The 14,165-nt window shown below is 31.5% G+C and overlaps 1 protein-coding gene across 3 annotated transcripts in view; it reads left to right on the top strand.

Annotated features, from left to right (window-relative positions):
* Nucleotides 1–2,468: 2,468 nt before the first annotated feature.
* Nucleotides 2,469–14,165, top strand: part of LOC122271219 (E3 ubiquitin-protein ligase RNF220-like) — a 60,856-nt gene continuing 49,159 nt past the window's right edge. For 2 of the 3 annotated variants that reach the window (XM_087151725.1, XM_087151728.1), the window contains exons 1-3: nucleotides 2,470–2,759; nucleotides 7,731–7,946; nucleotides 9,542–9,894. In XM_087151725.1, the coding sequence (XP_087007851.1) occupies nucleotides 9,711–9,894 (184 nt within the window). In that variant the 5' untranslated portion in view covers nucleotides 2,470–2,759; nucleotides 7,731–7,946; nucleotides 9,542–9,710. Of the gene's footprint in view, nucleotides 2,760–7,730; nucleotides 7,947–9,541; nucleotides 9,895–14,165 lie in introns of all 3 variants that reach the window. The other variant, XM_087151691.1, reaches the window with a different exon arrangement.

The raw sequence follows: 14,165 nt of genomic DNA, 5'->3' as shown, positions 1-14,165 counted from the left end.
TCGACGGGAATAACTCGTGGCCATCCCCGGCAAATATCTACATGCTTTTTTTTTCTTCTTTTCACAAAAAAAAATCAATTTGGCAATGTGGAGATTGTAGTTGGCCTGGCAGATCACGACACGGAAATATCCCCAATAAAAAAGGCAGATCCCAAGGCCTGACGGACACTGAAAAATACTTGTAATACTTCTCTAAAGATCAACAAGCAAATACTTAAATTAAAGCAATCCCTCCTTCACCCTCCCCCAAAAAAAAACTAGCCTTATGTAGATATGAGCCCTGACAGTTGGAGAGAAGACAGTAGATTTTCAACATAAAACTAATTCAACTTTTACTCTTTCTTAGTGGTTTCTTACTTAAAATTAGTTTTATATTAAATATAATGTATTCTCCTATATGTATTATAATTTAATTCAGCAAATGCTTATTAGCATTTTGTTTTTGTTGACATTAAATTTGAAGTGGAATTTACCTCTATGAATCTCTTGCACGCTGTTCAATTGTAAGCGCTAAACACAATGAGTGTGAGCGGTTTTGAAGGCAGAACCGGTGACTTTCGGGGCCTCGCTGGCCGAGCGGTATTGCCCGCCGAAAGCAGTGTGAAGCGTGGAGGTGGCGGGTCCGAAACCCGCCATAACCCTAGATGTATTCTTTGTGATGTCCTTATCTAAATTGTTCTATCTGCCCTACTTGACATTGGTTTAGAAGCCTAAATTAAGAAAACAAGCCTGCAAATATATGTAATTTCAATAAAGCAATAAAACCGGTGACTTTCTTTCTCATTTATACCTCCAAGTAGTGGACTGATCGTTAAGACACGGTTCCCAGCAGATTACCGAAGTCAAGCATCACTGGCTGCGGTCAGTGTGCGGGTGGGTGACCACTTGGATCAGACTGCACAGGGAACGAGGGTGTGCGGTATGGGTCCTCGTTAAACAGTTCTACCGTAAAGTGCTCGACTTTGCTTGCAGGTCGTCGGGCTACCGATTCGGGGATGCCATCCCCTCTGCAGAGGATCAAAATTGTGAAGGCATGTCTTCGGATCATCCTCAGGGATGTTTCCCAGACCATCGCCAATAGCCCATTGTGCAGCTCTAGTGTGACGTAAATGAACTACAACAATATCTCCAAGTACTTTTTTTTGGTACTTTATTTACGTCGCTCTAGAGCTGCACAATGGGGTACGGTCTGGGAAACATCCCTGAGGATGATCCAACACACACTTTTTTTGGTCAATGGCTGGCACTTGGATCTATTTCCCAATGGTCTCAGAAATGCCAGAATTGCTACTCTCTTATGGTTACCCTGTGAGCACCTATGGCTAAGCCACGGCGTTGGAGTAGCGTCGCCCACGTCATATAGCCACAAACCCGTTTATAGGGCGGGCAGAAGAAAGGACATAAAACACAAAGAAACATCCATGCCCTGAGCGGGATTCAAATTCGCAACTATCGGCTCCGCAGTCAGGCACGCTAACTAGTCGGCAGATGATCCAGACATATAACATTGCTATTTTTGATCCATTGCAGAGGTGACCGCTCCCCTGCTTTGGAAGCACGAAGTCGAGCACTTTACTGTAGAACAGTTTAACGGGGACCGATACCGTGCTCCATGGTCCCTACGCAATATGATCAAAGTGGTCATCCACCTGCTTACTGACCGAGATCCATCAGTGATGCTTGACTTCGGTGATCTGCTGGAAACCGTAGTCCTTACGGTCATTTCACTGCGGGACCCAAGTTGCGACAGAGAATGCTGTTGGTTTAAATTGCTCATCACGAAGAACCTTAGTAGTTACAAACTAATATCCTAAAAATCATGTAAAGAATAAAGTAATATGTAAATTATATAGTGCTTATGAAAGTTTGTCTACTACAAAACACTTAAGCGTGGAATTTTGTAGGTTCGATTCCAATCGTAACCATGTTACATTAGGTTTTCATGTCCACCTGCATTTTGAATAACTTTACTTTCGAAATTAGAGGCACATTGCCCGTTCTTTGATTTAATTGTACTAGCCTATTAATTTATCTATGATTGATTTTTCTTCAGTTATACTTTATTCCATATTCAGTTATTCAAATATTTGTGTCCCGCAGTGGAAGACACGGTTCCCAGGAGAACGTCGAAGTCAAGCATCACTGACTGCGATCAGTAAGCGGGTGGGTGACCACTTTGATCAATACTCGTAGGACCGAAGATGTGAGATATCGGTCCCCGTTAAACTACTGCCGTACAGTGAGTGCTCGACTTGGCACGATGGTTATAGGGCCACCAAAGCGAGAGTACCATCGGCAGAGAATCAAAATGGTGATGGCATGACCTCGGATCATCCTCAGAGATGTTTCAAAGACAGTTGTTAATAACGCATGGTGGAGCTCTAGTGTGACGTAAATAATGCACTTACCTACCACATCATCAACTCAACTCAACTTTGGTAGAAAATAATCGTTATCTATATTAAGGGATATAAAATAAGAGGCACGGCCGGTATCGAATGAGCTCTTCCTGTCTCCGAACTGTAAGGGCCGTACTCCCAGTTCCACTACAACGACCGAAAGTCTCCGAACTGTGTCATTTGTAAAGTGTAGTCTTGTGGGTTTAGTCTAATTATTAATGCTAAGATGGATACCTTTATCCCTGAAATTTTCTTCAAGGCCTTCATGCAAAGACTTAGTTTTGTTCTAAAGATCTTCAAGCAATAAGTTTATTACCAATATTCGTTTATAGATGACTTTTCTCTTGATGTCTTTTTAAAGTAAGTTTTTCTAATTTTCATACTTTTTGCATTTAAGTTTTTCGTGATTATTAGTGGTACGCTTGTAATTGTGTGTATCTATAACTTGTGATTGCTTTTTCAGAAAGATTAGTATTCCTGTCTTAATAATTGACCCTCTTGGGTAATTTTTAAAATATTTTGATTCGTATTTTTTGATGGGATATTAAGTTTCTTAAAATAAAATGAACACATACTAAAAGTAATTTTTAAAGTTTTGTTTTCTCAAATATTGAATTTTCAAAGTTCCGTGATTGTTTAAAACTGAAAAGATATCCCCTCAGTATTAAGACATATCTTATATTTATACATTTGTGTAAGCATGTATGTATATTTTATACAATTGTATTAACGCTCCATTTTAAAATGACTTGCATTATTTTTTATACTCGAAATATTTTTAATCCTATTAATTTGAAATTTTTAAGATTAATAGTTTAATAATGGTTTGTGTATACCAACATCTCTTAAACTAATTTAACTTTCATAAGCTTGAGTTTGGTTAAAGAAAAACAAAATGTTTTCTGTATTGAAAGCACTGTTTGCAATCAAGCTTCTTGGTGTCTTTTGTACCCCTTCTGTTCTTTCCTTTGACCAGGTAATAGTTTAATTTCGTTATTCAGTTAAGTTGTTTGCTTGCTGCGGTTGAGCAAATGGTTTCGTCAAACTGTTGTCCAGTACACCAGCTAAAATGTAAAGATATAATATTGAAACTGATTTTTTTTTTTTAGAGTGCCAGTTTAAAATTTGAAATCAGAATTAAATTCCGGTTATTAAACTAAAATGCTTGGCGTTCGATTCTCAGACAAGCCATGTTTAGATTAATAGAACTTAATATCAAATTTTATTTTGGTATTTTACTAATTAAATATTCGTTAAATTTTCACCAAAAAATTTTTCAGATGCGTGATTGTTATTCCAATGTTTGAGAATCTGTTGAAGTAATTGTACTAGTTTTAAAATATAGTCTAAGATTAAAATACACGTAATCTAAAAGTTTAGGCCAAACTTTAAAACAAATAATCTAATAAAATTTATATCGAATCTATAAAGTTGTTTGCTCATATCTGGATTTTGTCTGCTATTATTAAACTATACTAAATCAAGTCTTCAACTTGTTTCACTGTAAAATTCAAGCGTGCAGGTAAAAACAGTTTATTGAATTCACATTCTTTAAAATTAGAAAACTATTTCAGGTATGTAGTTGTTTGGAAACCAAAAACTAGAACATACAATATGGCATATTTAGTGTTATTTAAATAAAACACATGGTATTAATAAAATGACAGTTTTTTATGAATTCTGCCTCTTCAGTAATGTACAAATGTCATTCAGTACAAATTTGAATATTTAAGGGAACACATTCTGTTCCAAATCAAAATTTTTATCCGACAACTCCGAATCTGTCTGTAATTACCGCTTACATTATTTAAAATCCTTAAAGCTTAAGACTCGCTGTCACGTGACATAGCACAGCATTTTTAAAATTTTATTTTCGCCTTACAGTGAACCTAAATCGAAAACATTTAATCGCACAGACTTTTTATTGTTTCACAACCCTTCTCATTTTGGTATCTTTTCTCCCCTTCTGTTTTTCCTTACACCAGGTAACACCGTTTAATTTCGCTATTTAGTTAGGTAAAGTTGTTTGCTTGTAGTTCAGCAAATGATTTAAACTTTCAGCAATAAATTCAAATGAATTTCTCATAATTGGAAGTAAATTAATACGTAATAAAGGATTGCTGTGAAATAATTTTTTTCCTTTTGATCGCGATTATTTTGTCTGAAAATTTCGTTCCTAATTCAATTGTGTAATTCCTGAGGTGAATAGCGAATTTGTTAGTTGAGAAATTCTAATTAACTTTCTTCAAAATTTATGAAAATTAGAAAGTTGACCTAAGTATTGAAAACATTAAAGTGTTGCACAACTTTCAGATTAAAAATCTTGTTCTACTGTATTTTAATAGAGTATTTATCCCAAGGCATTAATATTAGAAAACTATCTGCTAATTTCAGCTAAATGTGCTAAATATCATCACACTAAAACATAAAATCGGATTGTTGTATATAATTTACTGGTTGTGTACTAAAGGTTTTGCAATCATTATTGGCTAATTTCAATTGCATTTGTTTTTTCGTGATATTTAAATGCGTACCGCATTGCAAATTTTTAAAAGGTATTTCTATTCGGGAGGTTACACCTTACTTCAAGTTTCCATCGCAGCTTAATTTAGCTAAGCTGCGAACGCCAATATGGAATTGTGTTCGATAACTATCTGTATCGAGCCATTTTTCGTGATTTCTGTAGTAAACTGATTTAAAATTCCGAACAGTTAATGGCATTCAAAATTTTGGACTAAATTGAGAATTGTTTTAAAATGAACAAAAATATTGAGTCTCTAAATTCTTTCTTTTTAGGATTTGAGACTAATATTAATCTAATATTAGTGATACATTACTTAAGTATACAATGTTCAGTAGCAAATTTAAAAATCTAATGTTCATTGTACTAGAACATTTGTTTAAGAGTTCACGATGGCTTTTGCTTAGACACATCGATATTGACCTATTATAATCATTGGTTTAACTTTTATAATTAAATGTTTAATGTTTTAAAATTCTTTTTTAAGGGAAATCTACAGATTTGGTTTATAAGAACTTTCGCATTCAGGTTTTGATATAAATGTCGTTATAATTTTAGGCTGGGGAATGTTTTTGTAGGGATCATCTTTTCACTAGTCTCTTAATTATACTAACAGGTCTATCAGTGAAAGGTTAGTGCGAAATTTATAGTAAATGGCAAATTTACGAATACGAAGTGTCTGTAGCTTTAAAATGTGTCTAAAAGATTTAACTTTAAGAATTTTAATGGTGCTTTACTTCAGGTAAAATTTTTTATTTAATGAATGTTTTGTATGCGCATAACGTCCAGAGGCAACGGCCCTTAGGTATAGTTCGTTCACCAGGAGTTGGCACTTGGCTCCACGTCCTTGGAGGCTGTGTTCATTTCATCGCGGGAGTAAGAGGAGAAACATCTCTTAATGCGTGCCAAGCACATGCAGTGAATTCTATTATACCTTTCGTTACTCTAGCTCAGTGGTCCCCAACCTTTTTGTACCTAAGAGCAAATACCAGAATATCGGTCGAATGGCGGGCACCATTTATTTTTTCAAGATAAATTTATAGTTAGTAGACATAGGTAATAATACACACTACATATAGTGCACAAGAAATTTAATTTTAAAAATTAATTAAATAAATAAAAATATAATTAGTACTAATATATTAAAAATATAATTAGTATTAATATTCTTGTGTAAAATAAAGGATTACTAAATTGCTTTCCAAACATATGAAGTATAAAAATTATTTATAAAATACAGTCAATGTGTTGTTTGGCAGGGCATTTCGCTGGCCAGCGCTACATAATTGAGAGAATATGATGCTGTTTTTAAAAATGGAATTTATTACTTCAATTATATTCCAAAATTTCTCATGTGATATAAAAGTTTTGTGGATCTTCAGAATGATATTATATCCTCAATTTCTATCTCCAATTCATCTCGCTTTACTTGAAGAAATTCTGAAATGTATGTTGTTATAACGGTTACGTTTATTTGGTTGGTAAAAGGATTAACGAAAAAGTTATCAAAGGTTCGATGATATTAAATTGGTGAAAGCGCTTTTTAAATTGATCTTTAAGCAATTGGAGGTTGATGACAAATGTTAATAAGTCAATTTCACTGTCACCTATCATTTTTTTCATGTTTAGAAAATGCACAAGACTCATTTTCAAATGTGATATCCACAAAACTAGCTTAGCTCAGAACAAGTTTATAGCCTCTATCATTTTTGATTTATGTTTGTCCTTTCCCTGCAGCTCCAAGTTTAAATTATTTAGTTTTTCCATTATGTCCGTTGTGAAAGACAAATCTGCTAGCCAAAGAGCCTCTCTTAGTTCTAAAAATGTCTGATTTTTGTCTCCAATTAAATGTAGAAATCTTTCAAGTACTCTGCCTTTACTGAACCAGTGTACTTCAGTATGTATTTGCATAGCATTTATTGGGAAAATGGAAAACTGTAATATTTTATCGTTGGGCACAAGCAGCGGGCGCACCTAGATTGATCGACGGGCGCCATGGTGCCCGCGGGCATAGGGTTGGGGACCCCTGCTAGCTAATTAAATATATTTTAAATTTAAAAACTGCTCTTTTCCCAGCAAATATCTTAAAGGACAAACTATTCACTCAAAAGAGAGAAGTATCATCAAATTTATGAAATATTTAATGTTAAAAAAATTCACATTGTGAAATAAATATTTTTGTCTTGAGATAGCCAAATAACAACCTTGTTCAGGATTGTTCACTTCCTTCTCCTAAAAATAGCGAAATAGTATGGTCGGTTATTATGTGATGTAGGCAGAGCAAAGTGCCCACTCCTGGTGAACGTACTATATAAAGCCAAAGGCATCCACTCTGCCAAAAGGTAACCCAGCAAAGAATCTATTAAACATGTCTTATATACTAGTGAATTGGAATTTTTGTAGTGGTAGATACATTACAGGTATAAAGGCAAACACATCCACTCTGCAACCAAGAATACCAAAATCTAAGCAAACAGCTACGAAATTTAACAGGTACAGGTTTGAGTCGAAGAAAATATTTGGGTCGAAAATATTGTTATTCAAACGAAACTTAGTTATAAGTTTTACGTCAGTTTAGATTTAAGAAATTAAAAATATTGTTTTAAATTATTATTAAACAATATATTTGTATTGACATAAAAGCAGGTAATAATTTAAATTTGCTTTGAAGTAAGATACTTTTTCAGGGGGTTAATATAGTTTTTCTGTAGTTCTTACGACACTGCGTACACAGCATTAAATATTTAACTAATGAAACTTAATCATATTAAAGGGTTATATTTTTAATTACATTTTCTTATTTGTTGCAGAATCCAAGAAGCTACCGTGATTTCCTTGAAATTGATGTTTGAGATTCTACCACAGGAAGTAACTAATGCTAGATTGAGAGAATATAGACCTTGCAGTAGAATAATCATGATGACTTTACAGCTTGATACTCTACTACAGAAAGTTAGTAATGCTAGATTGGGAGAATATAGACCTTGCAGTAGAATATTGATTATCACTTTAAAGTTTATTGATGGGTAAGTATTATTATGATCTGGTTAAGAAATTGTTGAATATAAATTTTATTTAATGTATTTAAACTCTAATACAGTGTTTGATCAGAAATTGAATTGTGTAAGATTTTACACAATCAACTATTTCAAAAATCAAATTACTCTGGTATCCAACTGGGTAAAGAGGAAAAAATTTTGACGAAAGTTTGAATATTTCATTATTCATGTTTGGAGTTGGTTAATTAGCTTTCCAAAACACAAGTTTTGATGTCAGATTTTAATAAATGGAGTTTGATTAGATTTTTCGCGTGCTGACAAATATAGCCAGAAGTAAACACCTGAAAACTAAAAAAAAATTTCTTAGTTTTTTTAACCTTTCCATTTGATTAAATTATATTTTTAAGACTTAATTTTCGATTTTTCGTCCTCTGAATTTTATGAACGTTGATTTTGTGAATTTTTATCACAATTTATTATAGAATTTGAAACATTATTTGTAGTTTAGTATGTTGTCCATTTGCGCAAAAGCTTGGGTATGAGGGAATTTCGTATTTTTATTACGCTTTAAGTGAGTCTATAAATTTTTCTTCCTGAAAATTAAATATTCATGAATATATTTAGTTATATTTAATTTTTTAAGATTTTAGTTCAAAACACATGTAATCACACTAATCTAGAGAATTTGTATTAAAATTTATGCATTATAATTTGTTGACGAAGTTTCAGTATGGCATGGAAAATTTGGTTTTTGAACTAATTTGTTTTGAAATATACTTTTTAATTTTCGGATCCTTGCTAACAAATTAAATTTAGCCTTTGTAAAAATATGTTGAAACCAGTCTCATACCTTAAGGGAATTTCATTTTTTATGAAAACTTGGCTTCCTCTAAATAGTTGAGAATGTTTTGGGGTTTCCCGTATATGTTACCAAGGGGAAGAGAGGGGTGTGGACTGGACAGTGTGTAAGCATCATTTTAAATAAGCTAGGTAAGTTTTTCAAATGTATTAATTTTTTAACTCGTTAGGACAGAAGTTAATTGCGTTAACATTGTTCCTTACGTTTAAAACTTATTTCACCTTTTTACTTTCTTAGTGGGGGGGGGGGTAGGATTTTAACGTCTACTGATTTAATCTGCTTATAACTATTGGGAGGCTAATGAATTCGGCCCAATGTCTCTCACCAAATAATTTCAACTCTAATTACCTTTCGAATGCAATATTCCCTATGCATTCATCAAAGCTGTTTCACTTACTTTCGTGGTGATTTTAAAATTTTTAGTAATTAAAATTTCGACTGCACCGTTAGACTCGGGGATTTTCATTTTAACTTTGTCTGCGTTTGTTAATAAATTCTTGTGTTTTACTCCAGTGATTTGGAAAGTACGCACATAGTGCAGAGGACTTGTGAGTAGGAATTGAATGTTTGTACTAATGTGATCATTATGGCCATTTCACAAAAATATCAATTTCAAAAGCTTACCAACGAAGGGGTTGGAACGAATCATTAGCTTGGTAAATGATTATAAAACTTGATTCGACGCACTGATATCGAACACTCTTACTAAAAAACTTGTGTAATTTTACCGTGAAAGTAAGGACATTTTTATTTTTATAATTAGGCTTTGTACTGGATACCTCAACGACGTATAGTAACTCTTAAGGACCCTATTTGCCGAGATCTCCATTTCGGACCTAGTTGCCATAGGAAACGTGTATGCCAAGATGCCCTCGATTACTTAGTGTGATAACTATGTGTGCCTAGATGACTTCGATAACTACCTAATTACCATGATAAACATGTGTGCCAAGATGACCTCAATTACTGACCTAGTTGTCATGAGAACAATGTGTACCAAGATCAGCTTGATTACCGACCTAGTTACCATGATAAACATGTGTGCCGAAATGATTGACTTTTCTTGCCATGACCGAACTGAAGAGTTAAACCTACCTTATTTCTTCGACTCAAAAGGTTTATTTTTTATATTCTCTAATATGGAAATTCCATACTTGTATTATATGAATATTTAAATATAATTTTTTTAATAAGAATTAAGCTACATATTGTCTTTTGCGAAATCTATATCCATATTTTCAATTCCGTGCATGCAATTTAAGAGTACTCAGTAATAAAGTAAATTTATTTCTAAGATTTTTCTTAAATATAATTAATCGAATTGATCTAAAGTTTATTATATCCAAAATTTTGTTCATGAATTATTTTAATAGTAAATTGTTTATCCATTAAATATCATACTTCATTGATCCTGTGTAGTGTATGTATACGTAAACTTAAGTATCAAAACGTTTTAAGACAAGCTTATTGTTAGCTAGTGCTCTTAATAAATTATGACTTATGTCTTAAAAATAAACCTAGAATATTTATGAGAATTAACTTTCAACGAATAAAAACTAATTTCGATTTATTTGTTTTTTCTTCAAACTGTTGTCCAGTACAAGAGCTAAAATTTAAAGTTGTAATTTTGAAAATTGATTCCTTGAGAGTGCCAGTTTAAATTTGAAATGAAAATTAAATTACGGCAATTAAACTAAAGTACTTGGCTTTCGATTCTCAAACAAAACATATTTAAATTAAGAAAGCTTAATATAAAATTTTATTATGGTATAATACTAATTATATATCTTTCAATAAATCTCCACCAAATTTTCAGATGCGTGATTGTTATCGCATTATTTGAGAATCAGTTGAAGTAAATATACTAATTTCAAAATGATATCTACGACTTAGAATACACGTAATATAAGAGTTTAGGCCAAACTTTAAAACAAAATATTTAATAAAATTTATATCTAATCTATAAAATTGATCGCTCAACTCTGTCGGCTATTAAAATATACTAAATAAACTCTTAAACTTACTTCAATGTAAAATTCAAGAGTACAGGGAAAAACCGGAATAGTTTATTGAATACACAATCCTTAAAATTAGAAAGTTGAAAAGTATTTGAGGTATCGAGATGCTTGGAAACCAAAGAACTAGAACATACAATATCGCATATTTAGGGTTACCTAAATAAAACGCACGGTATTAATAAAATACTTTTTAATAAATCCCGCCTCGTCAGTAGTGTACTGTTATTCAGTACAAATTTTAATATTTAAGGTAACACATTCTGTTCCAAATAAAAAAATTTTATCGGACAATTCAGTGTAATTTGTGTAATTACCGCTTACATTATTTAAAACACTTAAAGCTCACGACTAGCTATCACGTGTCATAGCACTACATTTTAACGTTTCTTTTCGCCTTATAGTGAACTTTAATAAAAACATTAAATGCTGTATATTTGACATGTTAATACTTCACAATTTAGTCTGTCGTCGTATTTTTATGTACGTATTTATAAATATAAATTCCTCTAAACAAAGAAATTAATAATTTGTCAAGCATTTATGTAGTATATATGGGCAATAACAATTATACGTATTCTATTAAAAAAATTAATGTACTCTATATCAAATAGAAGTCTAAGAACGAAACTGTTAAAAAAAATTTAAAAATAAAAAACTAAAGTTATTGTTCAGAAGTATACGTTTCGGCAAAAAAAATTTCGTAACTCTGGAGGAAAAAAACTGCTAGATTTTGGTTGAGCGGAATTTTTTTAATAATTATCTATAATTAAAATCTGATGTTTTCTCACCTAATATGAATTGAGGAAGAAATTTGGTAGGAACAAATATTTCAACTTCGTCAGGTAATTCCTTAAGATAAACTGGAATTATATTTCTAATTAAATACGTTCGATATATTTTTATAAATAGACTTGTGGGTTTATGCAAAACTAGTTTCGTTTTTAATCTTATTTCTCAGCAGAGTCTATTTTGTATAACGAAATTCTTTAAATAGATATGCCTCGATTTGCTTTTCCTCTAAATATTTAGAGTGGTATTCATTCAGTGTTCAAAAGTAACTGTTCGATTAAAAGTTTCAACACTGAACAATATTTATTACGGATGATTTGGTCAATTTAGTTATGCCTAGCCAGCTATAAACACCGCGCGTGATAAAAGGATGTTTTAAATTTTTAAAAAGCTTCAATGCTGAAGCTATATCAAGTCGTAGTGTCAAAAAGTAAACAAATTTGGAAGATTAAAATTTAAATTTAGTTCCCTTTTTTTAATGCAATTATGCCTGGATGAGCAAATTTAAAGCAGTTCATGTTTAAGGAATTTCGTTATGCATTCATATTGTTCACTTCATTCATATTCACGTTCACGTCATTCATATTATTCATTCATCACGTTATTTCATTATTTCACTTAATTCTAGCTAATTACTAACATACGACTAACTATAACATATATTTTAACCATAAAACATTAATTCATGGACTCTGCTGCTAAGTAAGTTTAAATAACGGGGCATAATTAAGCAGTATAAGTTATTGAAGTTTTTCTAAATTACGAGATAGCATTTCGTATAACTGAAGTTGTGCAATAGTAAAATGACGCAGAAAATATGTAGAGATTTTTAAAAGAGTGTAAATTTTACTAAAATCATGTCTTGTTTCAATGCATAAAATTTTTGAAATTTGTATAAATTAAACAAATTATTTGTAAACGGGACATTATTAGAAATCGACAGAGGAGTTTTAAAACCTTGTATCTATTTTAAATTGAGTGAAAATAGTACTTTTTAAACTAAAAACAAATTAAATCTGTAGACATTCTACAATGACTAGTGAATTTTACTAAGACTGAAATGCCTGTACCAGTTATTCTAAAGGAAACTGAAATTAAAAAAATACAAAAACTTATAAAAATTAAACTTGCCAGCTTTGTTTGTAGGTCTCCTATTAAACAAACCCTAAACAATAATCTGAATACCCTGAAACAGTCTCGTATGTTAGTTCGGGCATTTTTTAAATGTTCGCTATTTTAATACCAATAAGAGATCAGAATATTGTCTACTTGTAATTACCCATCCTCTTTCACGTGACACTTCTGAATTGTTGAGGTTTCGCTAGATTTTTGAAGAATAAAACAAATCTCAACGTTCACGTTACCGTTTACTTGACGCAAATTTTATAACATTCATCGGAATTTTTTTTAAATTTAGTATTACATTAGGCATTACTTTGCAATTACAAGAGAGGTATTAAGTGATTTGGAGACTTGTGCGCAATTTAAGGTTGGTTGTAAGGTTTGATCAAACATAGAAACGTTTGTAAAAAGACTTATGGCTGAAATTTTCCCCGAAATTTTAATTCTTACGCAGAGTTATCACAAGCTATGAAATTTGCTTAGTGGATACAGGGCTCCAAATGTTAAATTCCTGAGCCTGACTGGCCTAGTTGAGTACATATCCAATGGAGCTTAATTGAAAAATAAATTAACAATCATTACGGAACAGATATCCCTTAATCTGATAAAAAAAATAGTTTTCATAATTTCGAAAATAGGTACATAATTCATAACGTCCTTCGAGATCCAAATCAAATTTTAGAATTTACTTTATGACAAATTTAAAATAAAAGTTAGACAACAAAATTTGACCATTTTAATATCACATCAAAAGTCTAAATCTGTTCGAAAATGTGAAAGAATGTGCCAAGAGATTTATCGAACTTATCCGAATTTAAAAATTAACTATGTTAAAATATGTTAAGAAATAAAATAAATCTTTCAACGTGTATATGTTTCTAATAAAATGCAAAGGATATTTTGTATATGTGTATTTACCTACGTGTCTTAAACATTATAACCAACGTTTTTAGTAGAATTTTTAAATGTTAAAGATTTCAAAAATCTGATTTTGATGCAGTGTAAAGTGAATATGTGATAAATCAAGTTATTATTTTAAAATCTCTCGAACGCATATTTTTTAAACTAAGCTAGTTATTGCAAATAAATCGATTTGATAAAAAAAACTAATTACTGTGCGATAGAATACTAAAAATATAGGTTCTTCGTCAGAACAAAAGAAAGTTTCCGCTATAGACATGAATCGACAATTTGAAGAAAAAATCCACGAGGTAAAGTATAAACTAATTTTCTAAATCTATTCATTTTTAAATCCTTTTTTACAGTAAAATTTTCTTATTCTCGTGGTATGTTGATTATGCGTTTAATACTTCTATAAGAATAAATGACACAGATAACAATAAGCTTGTCTAGGAGTTAAAACGTGTGTATTATATGAAATGCAGATTTGCAAATTCCTAAAATTTAATCTCAAAATTTTTATTCATTTACGTTTCAACCTAAGCTAAACATTGTTAT

The sequence above is a fragment of the Parasteatoda tepidariorum genome, chromosome 1 (genome assembly GCF_982258835.1).
Source record: "Parasteatoda tepidariorum strain Cologne lab strain chromosome 1, Ptep-v5.0, whole genome shotgun sequence".
NCBI lineage: Eukaryota > Metazoa > Arthropoda > Arachnida > Araneae > Theridiidae > Parasteatoda > Parasteatoda tepidariorum.
The sequence above is the reverse complement of the archived record's forward strand: the minus strand, read 5'-3'. Positions and strand labels throughout refer to the sequence as shown.